General features: G+C 41.0%; 2 protein-coding genes across 2 annotated transcripts; one reads left to right on the top strand and one right to left on the bottom strand.

The window, feature by feature from the left end:
• The first annotated feature begins 242 nt into the window (after window positions 1-242).
• Window positions 243-5,321, top strand: tac1 (tachykinin precursor 1). The gene is made up of 5 exons (XM_041955769.1): window positions 243-625; window positions 2,184-2,286; window positions 2,371-2,394; window positions 4,622-4,678; window positions 4,764-5,321. Exons 1-5 carry the CDS (start codon window positions 509-511, stop codon window positions 4,808-4,810), a joined length of 348 nt encoding a protein of 115 aa, XP_041811703.1. The 5' UTR covers window positions 243-508; the 3' UTR covers window positions 4,811-5,321.
• Window positions 5,322-7,182: 1,861 nt separating this feature from the next.
• Window positions 7,183-17,416, bottom strand: asns (asparagine synthetase). The gene is made up of 12 exons (XM_041955772.1): window positions 17,336-17,416; window positions 15,525-15,789; window positions 13,119-13,356; window positions 12,824-13,009; window positions 12,632-12,733; window positions 12,041-12,168; window positions 11,795-11,921; window positions 10,382-10,488; window positions 9,544-9,644; window positions 8,719-8,800; window positions 8,434-8,589; window positions 7,183-7,911 (listed from the first exon to the last, which is right to left on the bottom strand). Exons 2-12 carry the CDS (start codon window positions 15,771-15,773, stop codon window positions 7,702-7,704), a joined length of 1,686 nt encoding a protein of 561 aa, XP_041811706.1. The 5' UTR covers window positions 15,774-15,789; window positions 17,336-17,416; the 3' UTR covers window positions 7,183-7,701.
• Window positions 17,417-20,664: the final 3,248 nt, after the last annotated feature.

The following is a 20,664-nucleotide window of genomic DNA, read 5'->3' as shown; positions in this document are numbered from 1 at the left end:
ATCGATGAAATGATATTATCATATGGTGTCACAATGCATTTCTAAATATTTAGCATCAGATCAGATCACGTTCAGACTTAAACCCGTGACGCACATCACGGGTAGGTGAACTGTTACACTACTGCGCTCGTGACTGAGCGCGAGTAATCACACTACAGTAACGGTGTTACCGGGCATCGCTGGCCAGGCTGCTATATAGGAGCGCGTGCAAGGCTCACGGCTCAGGAGGAGGACGCACGAGACTGAAGCAGCAGCTGCAGAGAACGAGGCGCGCGGAGAGTTTTGGAGACAGCGGCACCGGCTCAGCGCTTTGACGCACGCGCGCACTATGGACTACTGTTGAGCTCCGGGGGAGAAGCAGATCGCGCGCAGTAGGAACCAGCTGCTGTTCGTTTACCTCACACCTTCCTAATTTTGTTTTTTTGTTTTTAAGTTGATTAGCGACGGTTATTTTAATCCAACAGTAAGTTTAACTGAAAATAATTGCGTCGAAAGCAGGTTTGGCATCATGAAGTTACTGCTTTTACCTGTTTTAATGGCTTTTTTCGCCGTCGCCCAAGTTTTTTGCGAGGAAAACGACCCAAAAGAAGAGGCTGACTACTGGACAAGCAATAATCAACTCCAGGTAGTCTAAGCAGGGTTTATTTATAGTCTCAGCTATAACCTATAAATTAGATTTATCACTTGTTCCTGTGTTCTAGCCGGAAGCAAAAAGGTAGGAATTAATACTTATTTCCTTTGTCCGGATGAAAGTTGTATTAACCTGTACCTATTGCACCAGGTGCAGGTTTTTGAGTCAAAATATGAAAGAGCACAAATGGAAGTTAGAATGTAAAAGTGGAAATATGTTTGTTTTTGTAGGGGTGTCAGTTTACCCAGATGAGGTTATACCGGGCATCAAATCACGCAGTAGGCTGTTTTCTACTAAAAACTGCCGTGCATCTGTAAATAAAGTTGAGCCATAATGATGATGATAATATGGATACACAGGTATAATAGTGTTACACAGGTAGATTTATAATATCAGCTCATAAGAAACATCCACTCTTAAATTGCTCTCTCCATTTGCCACAATTTTGAATAGAGTTTGATTAATGAGCAGGCAGAGTAAGTCGACATAAAACTGGACCACTAACATGCACAGTGTCACATTTTGCCACCACCATGAGTTGACAACAGATTTCAGACTGAACACCCTGCAAGTGAACTGGCGTCAGTTTTGACCTTCTAGGCTTCGAGGCTGCGTTTCCTAAATCTTGAGACAAACCCAGCAGTGTGAGGTAATTCCATCTGCTCGCAGTGTGGTTTCATTCATTTCCCCAAAGGAAAATGGACAAAGGATTCAAAGAACAAAGGACAGGATTCAGCAAATGCAAACTCAATAATCAGTTGTATTATTATTAATGAATTATAATCAATGAAATATTTGTTCACTTGTATCAGAAACAGATGAAAAAAATCTAGTTAAAGAAAAGAGCTTTTATGACTCAGTAACAGCAAACATGAGGATGGAGACTGTTGCAGTGCTCGGAGCAGTCAGCCAAAAGGAAATTAAATAAACCCTTAAGTGCACAGCGTAGTAGGAGATGAAGCTGAAACCATCTCCATTGACATGAAACGCACGTCCTGTGTTTGACATTGCGAGCTGGAAATGTTCCAATAGCCGAAACTGTAGGCCGAGGCCATTCTGCAGATGAATGGGCCTACAGTAAATCATTACAGCTTAGTGTGCGATACTTTAGTGGCCCCCGGGTCCACATCTCAGTCAGATTAATGCGTGCTGTAGAAATACATCCTGAGATGGAAATAGAAACACTTAATGAAAGTTCAAAATTCAAGCCTTCCATGGATTATTACTCAGTTAAGCTTATGTGTGTGTGGGAGGGTGGTGGGAAGATGGGGTTTAGGGGGTTTCAAATAATACACATATCTGGAAATGCTATACCATAATATAATAGACAAAAAATGTTGCTGTAAGATGTTTTCAGGAACAGTTGCAGTTTGATGACTTAAATTTAATAAACAGGTTTTGCCTCTTTTTCCCTAAAATGTTGACATCTGTCTCTTAATAGAAACACAACATCTTGGCACATGGCATTAGACACAGGCACTGTACAACAGCCAGGGTCCACACAGTCCCTTTTGGTGTCACTGTGAATATTCATTGACATTTTCCCCCACAGGACGGCTGGCTTTCCAACGATCCATTCAGAGAAATCCTCCTGAGGATGACGAGAAAGCCGCGGCCGCATCAGTTCATCGGCCTGATGGGGAAACGGTCCATGGGTGAGAGCTTCTTCTCGAAATGATGCAGGTTTCGTTTCCCTCTCTGGACCTGTTTTTAACTTTGTTCTCTCTGTCTCCGCACAGCAAATGCACAGATCACCCACAAAAGTGAGTATCACATCACATTCACTTGTTATTTAATTTCCTTAAGCGTCAGTGAGAAGGAGATCCTCCCTAAATCGTAAGCTTCCACAGTGATCAGGACATGAAGCCTTTAAATTGACAGGAACAAAGCTATGATCATTAGTTTTAGGTGAGTCTCATCACTCATCAGGAAACACTTCTGCTCACTCTGGCTTGCTCTTTCATCACTGTCCAGTAAAAACCACGTGTCTCCACACTTAGTGATTTTAAAAAATTCTCCTGTGCAAGACCTCTGCCAGCATATTACAAATACTGAGTCCATGAGTCCCCTCTAGCACTCCCCTCACCTTCCAGACAACAAATAGATAAGTTTGAGTTGGATTTTTCCAGTTTTATGAAAATCAGTTAGCTGCTAATTTATGTTTTCTATAAGTTTCATTAATTAACATCAACCTTCTTTGTTGTTGGCCTAAAAGTCATCACATTTCTGAAGTTTAAAAATACAAGAATCAGCCTAAAACACCCTCCCCCCCTCCCCCCCAGGTTACTGCAGCTTACTATCATATACTAAAGCTGACCGATCAAATCTGGATTCTCATTGCCTCATTTATGTGAAGAGCCATACTTATCAAAATCAGATTGTGGGTTTTCTTTCATTTGCATATCACAGCATTATTAAACTGGCATTAATAGAAGTTAAAAAAAAAGCATGGAGCCAGCATGGTGAGCCGTTTGGTTTCAGATGCTCAGTTCTAAAAAGACAGAATAGTGTGAGCACAATGGGAAAAAGCAAATCCTTTCATATTGTGGCCAATATTACTAATTGAGTTTAAATGTTGTTCACATCAGCAGTTCAAGAGAAAGTGGCAAATTGAGAGGAGCACACTATTCCACAGGGTTTAATTAATTGACAGCAGCCGCAGATGATTTTGTATGGCACTGTTTTTGCTTTTCTTTTGAACACTGGACCACATTAATTTGTCAGAAAGGAAGGTGGTCCAGAGACGAGGGGGGAAGCGATAAGAAGTGCAGAGGAGAAAGGAATGAGGAGGAGGGGATTTTCCTTTTTCTCTGTCAGGGTTTTTTTTGTCTAAATTAGTCACCCACTCAGTGATGCAACACAGCGAAGCATAAGTAAGTATACATCTAATTTATGCCTCTTATGCAGGCATGACTACAAGTCACTCATCATTATGAGGAGGGAGAGCGCCGGGATCAATGTCCCAAGGACATCTGAGAGTTAAATTGGATTGTTTACGCTTGTGATGGATAAAGGGAGTTGTGTATTTTACCCTTCACTTATAACGAGGATGGCTTCAGCACACAATTTCCTTACACAGTTGAGGTTCAAATCAGAAAAGGGACAAAAACACAAGGCAAGACAATATTTTGTCATTTCTCCAGAAGGTCCCAAGATTCAGTTCTGAGTGACAAGGCCATATTTTATGTGTTTACCGTTAACTCTCATCAGTCTAATGCAAATATTGATGTTTGTAATGTAATATATTCCCTGAGGGCTCTCTATAGTTTTATAACACCCCAATCCAATACACCCCCCTTCTCTTCCCCCCTGATCATATTACAGTCCATTACTGTGATTGACAGGGACCCCAGACAGTCTGTGATGCAGCTGTCCGTCACATTTACATGAGAGCAAACCTGACAGGACCCAGTGTTTCACTAGAGTTCAGTTCAGGTCTGAACAAACCTGGTTTGGTGTCATAAAACTGAAGTTAAAGTAGTGAAATGTGTTGCAGACAGGCCTGTAGCTACCACTGAAGGTCACTACGCGACTCAGCATCTACTTTTTTCTTGTGAAAAACCAGCTCTTCAGGCCTGACACAGAATAATCACTCATTGGTTACAGTGGTCACAACCTGCAGACGCACATTATGTATCCTTTGATGAGTGGAGCAAGTCCAAAAGGTTCAGAAGCACTGGACATTTACACAATATGTAGGGGGATTGAAGAGGAATTCACAGAAAAAATAACTGAAATCCTTAAATGAATTAGAAAAAAAATTAGAAAAAAAATCTAGTTATATTATGAAAAATCAATCAATACAATCAAACTGAAATGATCAGAAATCTTTTTTTTACTGAGGGGAACTAGGATCATTTGAACTTCTGACCTCATTATTTCTAAAATTCTGGTTACTGGTTGCAGTTGGTTAAATGATACTGATGCTGCTCGTTTGCTAGAAACGCTGGTCTAAGAGGACAGTTTCACATGAAAATGTTTTCTTTGAAGGGCATAAAGTCAACTCTTTCGTCGGACTGATGGGGAAAAGGAGCCAAGAGGAGCCAGGTAGGTTAAATTCAAGTAAAAGATAATAAAAGGACTAGATAGAGCAAAATGTGTGCTAAAGCTAACAGACTTTCTCCCTCTGCAGACTCCTACGAGTGGAGCACAATACAGACGTACAACAAACGGCGCTAAGCTGCCATCTCCTCTCCTGCCTGCCTCTCATCTAGCCATTCCTCATCCACGAGAGGGGTACTTGATGCTGGTTTTGTTTTCTCCAAACTGTGTGTAGCTGTTAGTCGAATAAAATGATTCTGTTTCCACATTGTAGTGAAGTAGCGGTGCTGTGCCTGTGCCAGATTCATTTGTCCCAGCAGAAGGTAGATCATGGCGAGAGGAGGGGAAATGGTGTCATTATCAATGTTAGTGTTTTCTGTGAGCGTTTCCAACCATCTGCCGTGCTACAAAGACTAAATGTTGTTGTGGACCATCAAAGCAAGGCAATACCCGAGGGTATGCTGAAAATTGCACTGCCAAAGTCACTGTATAGTGCCTCATAACTGTTTAATTGCAACTGATTGTTCTATAAATAACACACTGGGACAGGTTCTCATTTTAGCTTTCAAGTGAATTTAGATGAGCTGTCATGTCCTCCACCTGGACATATGGTGTGACATGACAGGATACATGTGTGTTATAGTGGTTTATCGAATATTAAAATTATTTTCTTTACTGGTTCAACTTCAGCTTGCAAGTCGTGAATTCCTTGTGATGTTAAAGTGAAAAAAATCTCCCAGTGTTCTTCACTTAAAAGGTGAGGTAAGGGCGAACTCCAGTGGACAACAGAGGTACTACACAAAGACACATTTCAGTGCGCAGAGGTCAATTTATTTCAGCAGCAGTTAGTGTGAAACAATAACAGCAAGGAAAAATCAAGTCAGACAAATAATATGAATGTGAGGAGATGGACAAAATTACTGACTTAAAAATCAAATGCTATCCAATACCTTGCAATAAATTATTTTCAGAACTGTGAAGCTTACAATGTTCAGTTTATCCTCAGGGTGTCAGGGTTTGCTGCTGTAGTTGAATCGCTGTATATTGTCAGACATTTTTTTGTCCATTTCCTTTAGTACACTCTCATATCTCAACATCAAACTAGGGGCGGGCAATATGGAAAAAATCTAATATGCGATAATTAACTTGTTATCAAGATATAGTAAATTCTTGTCAAATTCAATTTATCAACAAATCAGGGTTCTGCACATTGATGTAAGGGTCCAAACGGTGCATATATCACCCGATCCTAATTTCAACATTATGCAGTTTTAACACAGTTGCAACAAATGTCGGTTTGGATAGCCAGTCCTACCAAAACACCCTATTCCCAGTGAAGAACAGCAGAGGTGGCATTAATGAGTGTGAAAAGCCATGTCAGCTTCACATATGAGTCACCTCAGTCCATGAGAAACTGTAAAGATGTTCTTCACACAAATTGCATAATATACAAGTCAACAAGCAAGAGCATCAGCCTTTTTGGTGTTTGCAGATCTGAATACAGTCATCTTTTAAAGGTTACACCCCAAACCACCAGAGCCTTTTCCAAAAGGCCTCAAATGAAGACAGGTTGAATGATCAGGATGAAGTCAAGACAGTCTGAAGCTATTAAAATACATTTATCATCACGTCTCTGGCAATTTACGAGGCCACAGTACTGAAGACGGATCAGCTGGAAAATGCTACAGAACCTGATGTTCACTTACAGTGTAAAGACCGTAACTCTCCAGAAGAACACACCACACACACACCTGCATCAGGTTAGTGTTTTGTCACAGGACTGGGACAAGACTGATGAGGTGTTGGTTTTGGATCTAAGATGTCGATATGCTAGTTCAGAAATATTTTTGTGCCCCTGAAATTAAAAAAATAGAAAAATAAAGAAATTCTTGGCACAACGAGAAAGCCACAGTAACAACATGTAACCCATGACTCTGGAGCTCAGACTCATGCCGCTCAGAGCAGCTGCTCATCACAACTGCCCAAAAGATGACATGTTTACTGTGGTGGATTACTTTTCTCCAGTTGGTTTCAAATCTCTGCACCTTCATATTCATCTCTACAGTAATTACATGAATGGAAACCCTGGAAGGTCAAAATAGAACTTGTGACGCGCTGTATGCTTTGGTAAATGGTTGACTAAAAAATATTTGCAACAACAACAAACAAAAAATAGACAAGATCCCTTTCAGTAAGTGCTGACTGGTCTTTGTCAGACTTTGATGGAGTTTGTCAGATTTAGCTGACAAAGTTAGACTGATCCTTTCGGCGACCTCACAGGCCTCTGTGGCTACAATCACACATCGACACGTGCTGCAAATAATGATTAGGCAACACTAATATTAGTATTAGATTGCAGTGCTGGCTGCGTAGGATTGTTTCTGACTCGTGATGCAATTTCCAAAACTTCCAATAACTGAAACTGACCAGTTACATTCGTTAAAGGAAGTCGATTGAATAGAAAAAGATGAACCTATTTTATAGGACCAATCGCTTACTCAACCTGAGCATTTTCTTTGGGGATTGTTTTTTTTTTTTTTTAGGGTGATGACATCATATATATGATGACAGACATTAATTGACACTTTGAATGTAAACAAAATGACATTCGGTGCCACCCTACAGTCAGTCTGATCAGGCTTGGTTGCAGGTTTCTAAGCATTAGCCATACCTGACGACCAGAGGCGCTGAATCCACCTGCACTGCTGCACAGCTCCTCTCTGTCTGACATACAGAACGACTTTGCAGATTTGAAGCGACAGTCCCTAAAGCTGCCCCTCAACTACTTTGTCAAAGCTAATTCTTGACTGCAACTGAACTCCTGAGCTCGTAGTGTCAGCAACTCTGACAAACTGCTTCACAGTGTGACTTCATTGAAGGTATGAAAAGCTGAGTATAAGTAATTCCAAACGAGTTTAATTGAATCTGAGTTGACCAAAGTAAAGCTAAGTATGATGCATGTAGAAGAAGCTAAGAAGCCCAGCATATTTCTGACTGACGAACAGAGACACACAGCTGTTCAGGAGATCTCACTGGTCTTTATCAGGTTTGTAGATGGCCAGGGTTCGGGCCGATGGGTCGGTGGCTTCGATCCAGCGTGGCATCCAGTAATGGGAGAGCCACTTAGCTCGGCCTGGGTAATGCTTCTCGAACACCTGTCTGAAGTAGTAGGCCTCTTTGGAGTGTGGAGGGTTGTGAGGGAACGTCTTATGAGCCTTTTCCATCTGGTCGTCATTGACCTAAGAGAAGATACAGGGCGGGTCAGTGGGCTGATGGCCGCAGAGGTGCCAGTTCACCTGCTGGGCACTGCTGAGGTGTCCTCAAGTGTGTAAAAGGAAAATGTCAACCGAGTAAAGAAACTGCATTTCCCAAAGGGGATAAATGAAGGAATTCTTCTTGATCCGACAGCATCTATTACTGCTTTAAGTGGAAATGCAATAAAATCAATAAAGCCTGAGTGAAGGGATGATCCGGATCAAATGTGTCCTGCTGTGCCCTGATAAACGTCCACACCCTTGCACTCTTAACAATCACGTGGGCAATGTGGCGGTTACTGAAGAACAGCAGTAGTAGTAGTACACAAGTAGCACCCAACTACTCACAAACAGTACAAGTGAGAGTACTGGGACGGATCTGAAATGTCCGGACCTTCAGGCAGGCTCAGAGACTTCTTGTGTGTGTTTTGTGTTTGAATGTTATGTGAATCGAGTCGATGTAACTGAACGCGTCTTTACAGGTCTTGGTCCCACAGTAACACATACCATAGACTCGAGGTGCTCCTGCAGGAAGGTGTACCAGGACTTCTTCACAGACATCATACCGTCACTGAAGGCCTCTTTGCACCTCCACAGGATCTCATCAGGGATCAGGTTGAGACCTTTGAAGGAGTCCCTCAGAAGATGTTTCTCCACTCCGTTCTGTTTACACAGGACATACAGTACAAAATCAGCACGTAGAACGATGCATCCAAAGTCCATGTTTTGGACAGTGAAATGAACGCTGGTTAGTGTGCTCAGACAACACAACAGCTCTACAGATCAAGTGACCTTGGCGATCCTCATCTCCTCGGGCAGAGAAAGGTAGTACGCTGTAAGTCTGTGGTCCAGGAAAGGCACTCTGAGCTCCAGACTGAAAGATGAAAAGGAACATCGGATCAGCTGAGACAAATAAATACAGAATTACAGTCCTTGAATTATCATGTGATCACTGCAGAGGAGGAGGCGGGCTGATTGTAGGACTTCCTGACAGACAGAATACAGACAGCACTTCACAATCCATGATTCATCCACAGGCACTGTCTGTAATGGTTAACCGTTCCATTAATATCAACTATCAGTGTTTATTGGGGTACTTAATATATACTTATATCAAAACTAGTATTACCTTACTGGTTTGGTGGCTTTCATGCCTGCAGATCTTTATTCACCATTACAAGGTTTAATAAATCACATTTTGTTCTAATTATAATGCATTATTCATCCATTGTGTTGCTGCTGACCTCTTTATCTCTTTACCTTTTGGTGGTTAAATTAAAGTCGAGATCTGAAAACCCTTCAGGCCTTTCATCAAGCCGACTGATAATTAGCATTCCTAAAAGCTGCTGCACCATATTCATTTGTGTAATTTCAAAAAAGTCAGTTCATTATGTTAGTGTTCTTCCTCCCAGTTAATAAATGGACTTGCTAAATAAAAGTAAAAAACAAAACAGAAAGTGCAGTGATGGGGCATACTCTGCTCTTGAATAGAGGGATGCAGACAGTACAGATGTTTTCACTGAAACAACTGAAAACTGAGTTTTCTGTTTTAAGTGATGGATATATTCCATGCTGCTAACATTCAGTTCAATTATAATATGAAGTGAAAGCTGTTACCCATGTGCAGCAGTGGTGCGATCAGCACGGAGGACATCGAACAGGTAGAGTTCCTTCATCAGTCGAATACTGTCGTCTGCAGCGGCTTTGGGAGTTGGAGCCTGATGGAGGAACGTGTGGAGAACACTGTGTCACTTCTTTATAGCTTCATGCTTCATGTCATGTTGCTTTTATGTAAAAAACGACTCAGTCATTTCTGTATGACTTGGAAAATGAGGCTGCAGCAGCACAATAATACACACTGACAGATAAAATGCACGTCCTGTTCTGCATAAATGCATGATTTCAATCTTTACCTCTTTTGCCCAAGGAAAATAAAATCAGTTTAATCAATGATGAAACATTATGAAAGGTTCTTCTCAGATTCCTGTTAGGCATCACCACAGCGGATCATCGGATCGGATGCACCCCCAGCGACGTGTTTAGGCCAACATGATAAAGTCTTTTATTGAAAATAAACTCCAGGGGTGTCCTTGTGCCCCAGCAGTCTGAAGAACAGACATGTAACTGCTACGTCCCCAGAGTAAATTCACCAAAGACCATGTGCTGCATGTCACCTTCTCACTCCCTGCACCTCCTCAAAGCTGTCAAATAAAGACAACACTGAAGTAAAAAACAAACAAACACCTTCAGCCACTAGAGGTCAGCAAACACGAGGTTTTCAGCTGCTGTTCTCTGAGCTTCAGTAGTCACAAGGTGCCTTTTTTGCCTTTTTCATAGTTTTTCCAGTGGCTACATCTCTGAATTAGAGCAGTAGCCCCCCCCCCAGTCAAAACAGCAAATATATACATTAGTCAAGCATTAGTCAGTAGCAGTGACTGGTTTCTGGAAGACTTGCCTTGTGGAAGTAAATGTATCCCTGAGTCAGCTCATCAGATCCCTCTCCAGAGAAGATCACCACACTGTCTGACTTCTCCCTGATGTACTTTGAAACCAAGTACATCCCTACAGGGGAAGGAACAGAGGCGAGTGTTGAATTACACGGCGACGGCACACAAAAATGTCAAATCACCTTTCTGTAAGTGAATAATGAAGGTGCACTAATACAAACACACCACAATGCTAAGGCGCCAAACTTAGAACAGTCCATACAGAAGCCTTTGAGAGACAGCTGCAGTTATGAAGGATGATCTGAACAGCCAATGAACGTCAATGATTTGATATTATCGTTGATTATCCTCATGCATTATTAGATTGTGGTGCTGCAGTGCTGGGCTGGGGCACAGTAAATGTGCCATATGTTGCCCCACCTGACCTCTTTGACCATTTCTCTAATCTCGCTGGCTTCAGCTGTGATTCAAACAAGCCGGTCAGGTGGAAAAGGAATGTAGTTGTGCAGCATATTCAGACACAGCAGCTCTGTCGCAGCAATGTACATCAATCAGCAAAAATGTGGGGGCTCAACCTTTCAGAGACAGACAGCAGATGGACTTATTATTTCATTACATTCTGCTTGTTAGCTGGATCAGCAGTGTGCACAGATCCTGACAGACGCCGCGGTCAACTCTTGATGACTGAAAGCTGGATTGATTGCCCGCCTTCTTCTGTTTATTTGTATGGCATTTAAATGGAAGAAAATATTAACCAATTTAGAGGCTACAACTATTACGATTTTTGCGAGGTCAGGTTTCTTTGATTTTTGCATGTTCAGCTTACTACTGTGCACCAAGGAAAAGGCTCTCTGTGCTTATGCCTGCAAATAATTAAATGAATTAACAATAAGTGGAAAAAATAAATGAAACAGTGAAACAAATAACATGCTATCAGTCAAATTATATGGAAATTGCAGACCTATAAATGAACCTGAAACAAATCATTAAAACAAAGCATGCTGTATGTATTCAACACATTTCTAACATAAATATAAAGTTGTTTATTGTGTGAAACAGGTGAAAATCTTCAATCGTTATCGTAAAACTTAAATGAGTGTGCTGACAGTTAAGTTTGATTTTTATACGTCAAGAAAAATCAGTTCAGGAACTTCGAGCTGTTTGTGTTTATGTTGTTTTAAAAACTAGAGACTGTAGATCTCCAGTTTTAAATCAGTAGAACAGACTCTGGTGTGTGGTCACATCTTTCGCCTTTTCTCCACTTTCTAGAAGCAGAAGCGCATTCTGAGCCTCGCTGGTTCACAAATGTATCTGCTTGCAAACGGAGAGAATGGTTACTTACTCTTCATCTGGCCTAAGTGAGGGGATGCTACGACCTTCATCTCTTAACATAACTCCTCTTTGCTACAGCCCGCACTCACCGACAGAGGCACGCACGGTGGTGATGTCATAGGTCTCCAGGTGAAAGATGACTTCCTCTATAGCTTGGATGCCTTCTTCTGCAGTGAAGTTCACCTCGTGGTGTTCACTGCCAATGTAAGTTGCAACCTGACAAACACAAATCGGCCGACTAAACACACCAAACTCAATGCTTTTTTTTTTTTTTTCCTTTCAGCATTGCTGACAGGAGAAACGTTGTGTGAGAGCCTTCGAACAGAAGAACTGACCTTGCGGGCGGCGATGATGTCTGGACTGTCTTCTGACCCGATTGAAAATGTCTGAATAGGATACTGCAGCTTCTCCTCCTTGGCCTGCTTCACCAGCGTAGCAGCGACCAAACTGGAGTCCAGACCACCTGAGGTTCATCAACACAAACCACATTCATCCCAACCTGTTTCATTAAGGACACTCTCCAGGAAATAGCGACAATTCAGGCGAAGCTGATGACAACATAAACACTGATGTAACAACGGGGCTTCATGAGGGAAAACGTCTGGTTAACAAAGTTAATTTGGTTTAGCAAATGACATGTTTGGACTGAACGGACACTGAGAAGTGTGTTGGATATTGACAATAGGCCTGTATTTTATATCATCTTAAGAATATTTTTCATGCGTTTACTGCATGTGTTTAACATCAGCATGAGCCGGTCACCTTCTTAAATCTCAACAGTTAGCCGTAGGGTTACAAACAAATTGGCCAATTGAAATGCTTGAATGAGTGGAAATGTTTTTTGACACCTTTCTCTGCCATCACTGTTTCATGTGGCAAACAAACACAGCACATTTCAGTACACAGATGGCAGAATGTCAGCCTACCTGACAGAAGACAGCCAATTCTCCTGTGAGCCATGAGGCGTTTCCTGACAGCATTCTCGAACAGGGCTCTGATGTTGGCTTTCACCGTCTCCTCCTCAAAACCTACGGGGGGTGGCAATTTTTTTTTAAAGCCGCACTAAATGCTTACCAAAAGCTCACATGACCACTAGTTAAAAACGAACAGATTCTTACCCGTAGGCAGCCTCTCCACTGTGTCGTACATGGAGTGAGCAGGCTCTTTTGTGCAGCAGTGAAACTGATCCATTTGAATGGACTGAACTTTGCCGTTCTGCTTCAAATCAAAGGCCTCAAAGTGCCCGGGGGGGAACGGGACGATGTTGGCAGGGGTGTCCATTGTGTGACTAAGGTCTGTAAGGCCTTTGAATAGAACAACAACAAATTAAGCAATGCTAAAAATCGGTAAATAATTTCTCATTAGCGTATAAAAGAGCCGGATTCGAGGAGGGGTAATAAACCATCCCATTACCTTTGGCTTCAGAGCAGACTGCGAGGAATCCATCGTCTGTGAGGAATTTGAACAAAGGCCGAACGCCATACGTATCTCTTCCCAGGAAGATTTTTCTGTTGGCAGTGTCCAGCAGAATAAAAGCAAAGACACCGTCCAGGAGGGAAGCCATCTTCTGGATGCCAAAGCGGTCATACAGATGGAGCAAGATCTCACCGTCCACTTTGGTCTGATAATCAAACTCAAACTGCGTCCTCAGCTGAAAGAAAATTGGAGAAACACCACAGACAGGGTTAACTTAGGTTTCCAAGTTTCTTCTCCTGAAAGTTCATACCGCTGGATTTTAATCATCCACATCACTTCTCTCCATACATAGTGCCAGTGAGACCAAAGCTGATCTTCTAAAACCTCCCTCTTTCTGAATTCTGTGGTGTGAGGGAAATTATTCCATGAAACGATCCCCCAGTTCAAACATGTTCTGAATCATATTATAAAATAACGTGACATAATCACAGCTGAATGAGGAAAGAAACTGAAGGGAAAAAAGTCATCAACATGCTGATTTTAGTCTCAAAGTCTCTGGAAGGCTGTAACAGCATTAAGCTATTGGATGCATTGCTGTAAGATATTGTACACACGTTCATGTTTCCTTCAGGAGGAACTGTGAACACTTTGGTGACCTCTTCTGGTCACATTTTCAATTTGTCCAATACTTTCATTTATGACCAAATACCAGCAAAACTAATGACCTTTCCATCAGCCTCAGCTGTACTTTGTGTTCGGTGCAAATTCAGAAATGTTAGAAGGCTAAAACACTAAACTAACATGCCGTAGTTCAGCCGGGTCTTCACTCAGCTACTCCAAATCATTCTAGGCCAATTTCTAAGCTTTCTCTCTTATCAAGAAAAGCTTGAATTTGGTTTTAATCAGACTCTGTTCTTTTTAAACCCACCAAGTTCCAGTCAGACTGCTCCAGACTGGCCGTCGGATGTTCTGATGATTCAAAACGCTGCTGCCGGTTATTAAGTCTGGATACAAGACCCCATCACCCCTATCCTGGCACTGGCTTCCTCTTCATTTCAGGATAAACTTCAAAGTCCTTCTAACTGTCTACAGATCTCTCCATGGTCTCGCCCCTACATATATCTCAGATGCTCTCATCCCTTACAGCACCAGAACCCTTGAGTCCTCCCAACGCGGTCTGTTGGCTGTGGTGCATTCGTGGGGAAAAAGAAGGCTGCAGCAGGGCGTTTTCTGTAGCAGCTCCTAGGCTCTGGAATAGCTCGCCAGAGGCTATTAGACAGGCAGAGTGAGTTAAACCTGTTTCTGTTTATATCTGATTTCTTTGGTTTTAAATCAAGTTCAAACTTGTTTCTGTTGTAATCTTGCCGAGAGGTCCAAACTCCGTGAGACATGTAGCAGATGTTGGCAGCATAAATTTTATCTTTAAGGTCCTTCAAGCTAGATATGTAGCCTAAATGCGGGCTGTAGAGTCTGCCCAGTGTAACCGTTCACAATGTGAGTCCATCCGAAACAGAACAAACTTGACAGAAGGGAAGGAACAGATGATTAAAATGATGCTGGACTTAATCACTCAAAAATCTATTTATGAGACCCATGACAGGGATTATTAGTGACAATATTCTCCTTGTGCCTGCATTTCCGCACAAACACATGCAGATCAGGGGAACTGGTGACTCTAATTTGCCTGTAGCCCAAGTCAAGTCAAGTTTATAACCAGAGTTGACCAAAGTGCCAAACAAATTACAGTGAGCTGCACAACAAAGCAAATAAATTTCAGTCAGTCAGTGACAAAAAAGGCACAAGATGATCATCTTTCTTTATGTGTGAGCCCTGTGACAGACTGACGACCTGTTGCACTCGGCTGCTTGCCCGGTGTGTGATGGCAAAGGTTCCCCCCCACTGCCAAACTTATTATTTGTGAGCACGCACAAAAAGACCAAATAGTGATCCTTCTAACTTGATGCCCGAAGTCACTGAGTTTAAACCAGACGCTTTTTGCTTTAACATATTTAACACTGACATGTCCTGTAGCGCCTTCCCAGAAAAATGCATGGTCAAATACACAGATATTAGCATATTATAATGTATCAGTGTTTGTGTTTATGTAAGATGATTACAAGAAAGTGCGGCACAGAAATGCCAAAGAACAGTTTTTCTGTTAGTTTGTTTTATCAGAGCACGAACAAATCTATTTTTACACTGTGAAGTGTCCGACTCACTCATACCTCTTTAATAAGCAAATTTAAGAGATCTTTAGCAAATATGTTGTGTATGTTTCTGTAAAAAATGAGCATCTGTCAATACATCAATAAACTCAGATTATTTTATCAGTATCTGCTTTTAACAACTGTTTAACAACTATGAAACAGTGCACGTCCTCTTAAAACCTTCAGTTTATTTTACCGTGTGATGGTTGTAAATCTCTCCATTGTAGCAGAGCCACAGGAAAGGAAACTTCTTGATGCGCAAAGGCTGCATGCCATACAGCTGGTCCACAATAGCCAACCGGTGGAAGCCGAAACAGCAGTTGGTGAAGCCATTGACGTTCTCGAATCGAAAGGCGTCAGGGCCCCTGTGAGCGATCTTCATGGCACTGGTGCACTGAACGGACAGGCACTCATCGCTGCCAAACAAAGCCCAGATACCGCACATTTCACACCTGAGGATGCTGGGTAGAAAAAAGAGAGACATATACAGTGTTGAGAGCTATGCAGTTTATAACTATACAATGAAATACTAGACAAGTGAAATGCAAAAGTAACGATGACATAAAACTAAATGGAGCTGAAGAACTGTTTGTTTTTATCATTTGTGATCAAATAAATCTGTTTCCTAATCGGTTTGAAAGTCTTGGTTTCTGAGAAATGCTTGAGTTTCAAGAAACATGTGTGATGGCAAGGACTGCTTAAAACGGCTGTACACTAAATTAAAATGCAGAGACACCAACACAATAGAGCCACATTAGGTGTTCAAGCAACACAAAGTGCTCCACAGTAAGGTTGTTTGACCTACATCCTGTCCCCTCTGGCTACAATGTGGTGGAGGATTTATGTGTCCAAACAAAAGAAAAGGCTGGCATCACTGACACACATGGTTACATTACTGCTGTACAAGACGCCTTGCGAAAAACAAAAAAAGCAGTAACTGACGCTAGAATTCCACAAACTCCTACTTCCCCTGAACGCAGCACGGCTAATAGGCTACATTTGACGTTGCCCTTGACTTCCTGATAATTGCGGGCAGTCAACATTTTTAAATTGGGGCCAGGCCACGTGCTAAACAAAAAGCTGTCTGTAAGGCAAATGGTAAATATACTATATAACTAAGACTCTCTGAATTATGTTTGGTTTTACTTTTGGAAAAAAAATGTTCCGTTCATATTGTAGACAAACGTTTTATTTGACCTATAATGTCGTAACGTTAATTCTCGGTAAATGATTAAACAACGCGAATGGTTGACTCATGTTTGACGGTAACGTTACTCCACTGTCCAGAATGAATGACCAAACTTAACTTAGCTCTTAATATTCATTCATTGTAGACAAAGCCTGCCAGCTCAGTAACAACTCGACTTGAATGAGTTTTTCGTTTTAAAAAGGTAGACTTGCTCATATGTAACAACAACAACTTTTTAGGTCCAGACTTATCATTTAGCTAACGTTATCTTACAATATGTTCCATTCTCTTGTGTCACGATGCCCAATGCCAAATTCCACTTAAAATCCTACCAATTGAATATGTGCTTAGCTTTGATCAAAATCTTCAACAGCTAACATCGTGGACACGTAGCTCTCATGAATAATTGCATTGTATTGTTTAACTCGGTAACGTTAGAGAATAAGCAGGACTTCTTTCTATATCATGTCATCTCCTATTCCCATTATGCTCCTTTTCTGTTCTACGCCCGGTCAGGCGCAGGCAATGTGCAGTAAATATCCTGCTAAAATAACTGAGTTAAGATGCTGCTTTAGTGACTCACATATACGCCGAATTTTCAGGAACACCCTACTGCTTCGGAATTGGTCAATAGTTATGTTCTATATGTGTGTATACGTTACTATTCTTCGACAACCTATTAAAGGGATTTTAGCATTAAGGGGTTTCTGAAGATGAATTCGTTTAAAATCTCCATTCAACTGAAAGCCACATTTCTGTCCATCTCACGAGAATCTAAACAGATGAAGAACACATTTAGTCCTAGCTGAGCCCCTTACCTTGTTCTTCAAACGACTTCTGAGAAGATGATGACTGAGACGGGTCTGTCACTTCTCTTAACTGATATCACTGCAATGACGCTAGGAAATACGAATGTGCAACCGGAACTAGTTATCGCGTCTTCAAAATAAGAGCGCACAGATCTCCTTTGTAGCCTTGTACTCACGAGGGACAATCTAATAATGGAGCTAAAACTTGCTTTAAAATGAATTGTAAACTCAACAGAATATATTCAACTACAGCTTTTAAACAAAGACTTGGTAGACACACAATAGTAGTAGTTTGTCGTGTGGCATCATTTTAAAAATGTTAAAACTTTTCACACAACAACCTATGACTATATATATGTATATATTTATATATATATTATGGCATAAATAGTTATATTTAATAACATTTTAAATCTATTTTTGCCAGCACATACCTTTTATGTCTATTCCAAAAAAAACCCCCTTGAAATTATTTGATAAAATGTTTTATTTTGAAGGCTGTATTCACAAATTGTTATTTTAGTCTTTGCTACTTGACGCTTCACATTCAACTGCAACATTAAGAACTGTTGCATCACCTACAGAGGTTACATTAGAGAATATAGATGTTTGGTGTTAACATAACTGCAAAGGCAATAGCCTAACCATATTTCATTGAGAGCCATGTGTCTGGAGATGCCCCATCGCATCTCTGATCGGCTATAATATTTAATTTTTTCCACAAACTCCACATCAATTTTTTTTATTTTTACACATTTACACAATCAAATCTAGTGGAAAGTGTTTTATTTGTGTTGTTTTTAAGTTTATGTCCATATGCCAATGCTTTTATCCCTGCTAACCTGACACCACGTGTAATGTTGCATCACCAGAGGAAATTGCATCATGGTGAAGCAAACTGTCGGTACGGAATCACTCACCAGTGATCTCTACACAGTACATGGTTATGATTGTCCTACTTGTTCCTTAATCAGTTCATTAAATGAAAAGGCGATAAGACCATGGAAATGTACTGCAGTTATAAATGGATTATGTTCTAAGATGGTGTCCATTCATTGTAATCAAAGTTGCTCAACCATCGCATACTTCAAAGAGTATTTCCTCTTCCTGGTCGGCTCCAGCGTTGTGCATGATGTGGTGCTTGTATTAATGCATTACTGTCTCTTTTCTGGTCCCGGTCCTGCCAACTCATACCCTAGACTTCACATTGCGATTATGTCAGATAAATAGTTTTCCTATGCTCTCACAGTGTTTTACATATATAAAATTTCCATGCTTTAAATGTTCACAATACCAAGTAAAATTATATTTGACAATTTAAGGTGTCTTGTCAACAGTTTCATTGGTATTTCTTTATAGTGGTGGTCTATGAGAAAAAATGTTGTTTGGGTTGTGTGGATTTTTTGGTTGCACCACCACAACTGACAGAAATGACAAAAATGTCAGCAAGGGTGACTCTACTGTCACTTTCTTAGTAGAGCCAAGACCTACTAAGACAGTTATAGTAAAGTCAAGACTTTAACTTTCATTATCATAATTCGTGGAAGAAAGTTTAATTAACATAATCATAAAGTTAAACAAGAACTATTAAGGTTATTTATATTAACAGAATAAATGTGTGGTTAATGAGAACTCTTCTCAATAGAGCCTATGCATGTTATGTCATTGTACACAGAGGTTGCCATGGTTATTCTCTCCTGAGTGGAATCATGTAACAGTCAGCATCTGCCATCATGTTCACACAAAATATAAAAACATACTGTGAAAACTTCAAAGAGCTTTGCACCCAACTACACAAACTGATTCAGGTATAATTCAGTTAGAGTTTTGAAAAATGTGGGCTAACACAGACTGCACCACTGTGTACTTTTAATATGTAATATTGTTTTCCTGATTTAAGTTGGTTTCAATGTGTGAAATGTTAATTAACATTCATACAGCATACTGTGATATTATACACAACAAAATGGATCCTAAAAAGATTATGGTCAACAGTTTAAAAGCCTTGGATAAATCTAATAAAATGCAGCATATTGGTGTTAATCCAACATTTTGATGTCCAAGCCATCCAAATGTCATATTACAAATAATGCAGCTGCTGTGCTATGATGGCCTAAAGCTTGACTGCTGAGGTTGGAATATAATATTTTGACTTGGGTACACACACCTTACACAAGGAACTCTTAATTTCTAGCTCACCAGAACACCTTTAGACAGTACTTATTTGAAGCATCACTTAGCTGTAACACTGACATATTATGACATTAAGTTATAATGGCGAACATGTTAGCAACAATTGCCTATTTACACATCTACCTGCCAAGGAACAATATCGGCATTCATTTGGTGCAATATTCCTGACCACCTAACCCATTAAATCCAATCTTAATTGTCCTTTTAGCTCTTCACAACTCCTGAAATAAAGAAAATCTCGCTCTTCAGCTGATGAATGCTCCACTATGTTAAACGGCTTGTTGCTGACACAACATCTGTCTGCCCTTTTTTTATTTAAACCAGCTGCCTGCTGCTGCAGGAAAAAAACTGATGAGAGTGGTAACTGAACAAAACAGTAATGTTGCAGCCTGTAAAATCAAAACAATGAGAGGAACTGCAGAGTCAGTGGATTATTCTTTGTGAGTTCGTCACTGAGCGACCTCTTTCACGTTACACACTGTAATTCGATCCACTGTCAATATGGAAATATTGATTAGTGCAGCTTTAAGTCACCGCAGCAGCAATCACTAATTCAGCAAAATTATTCCCTGATTCCTAATGACTCAAAAAGTCTGAAAGCTCAGTAAGCACATACCTGCTATTACAATTCCTTAAAGCCACTGCTTGTAAGCTTGTTCATATCATGTATGACGCTGTGGAGGACAATAACCATGCTTCATGTTGAGACCTCACCATGTGGATGAACAAAGAGAGGCCTGCATGTAAAAACTAAAGCCTAATAAAGGACTCGGGACAAAGAACAAAGAAACAGGCCCAGTATCTCGACAGTAGGGCTGCACGGTGGCTCGGTGGGTAGCAGCATCGCCTCACAGCTAGAAGATCCTCGGTCCCGGTAAGGACGCCTGGGATCTTTCTGTGTGGAGTTTGCATGTTCTCCCTGTGCAGCGTGGGTTTTCACCGGGTTCTCTGGTTTTCCGCCCACAGTCCAAAAACATGCTGAGGTTAATTGATGATTCTAAATTGTCTGTAGGTGTGAATGAGAGGTGTGCTTGGTTGTCTGTCTCTATGTGTAGCCCTGTGACAGGCTGGTGACCTGCCCAGGGTGTCCCCTGCCTTCGCCCGAGGCGGCTGGGATAGGCTGGGATAGACAGACACAATGGTGC

This window comes from Chelmon rostratus, chromosome 16 (genome assembly GCF_017976325.1).
Source record: "Chelmon rostratus isolate fCheRos1 chromosome 16, fCheRos1.pri, whole genome shotgun sequence".
NCBI lineage: Eukaryota > Metazoa > Chordata > Actinopteri > Chaetodontiformes > Chaetodontidae > Chelmon > Chelmon rostratus.
Note: the sequence above shows the minus strand (reverse complement) of the source record. Positions and strands in the feature narration are given on the sequence as shown.

Coding starts and splice junctions, on each gene's coding strand:
- tac1 (XM_041955769.1), top strand. CDS start 509: ATGAAGTTACTGCTTTTACCTGTTTTAATGGCTTTTTTCGCCGTCGCC. Junction 2,395..4,621: donor TGCACAGATCACCCACAAAA/GTGAGTATCACA, acceptor TTTTCTTTGAAG/GGCATAAAGTCAACTCTTTC. Junction 4,679..4,763: donor AAGGAGCCAAGAGGAGCCAG/GTAGGTTAAATT, acceptor CTCCCTCTGCAG/ACTCCTACGAGTGGAGCACA.
- asns (XM_041955772.1), bottom strand. CDS start 15,773: ATGTGCGGTATCTGGGCTTTGTTTGGCAGCGATGAGTGCCTGTCCGTT. Junction 12,734..12,823: donor AGTGGAGAGGCTGCCTACGG/GTAAGAATCTGT, acceptor CACCCCCCGTAG/GTTTTGAGGAGGAGACGGTG. Junction 8,801..9,543: donor CGCACCACTGCTGCACATGG/GTAACAGCTTTC, acceptor TTCATCTTTCAG/TCTGGAGCTCAGAGTGCCTT.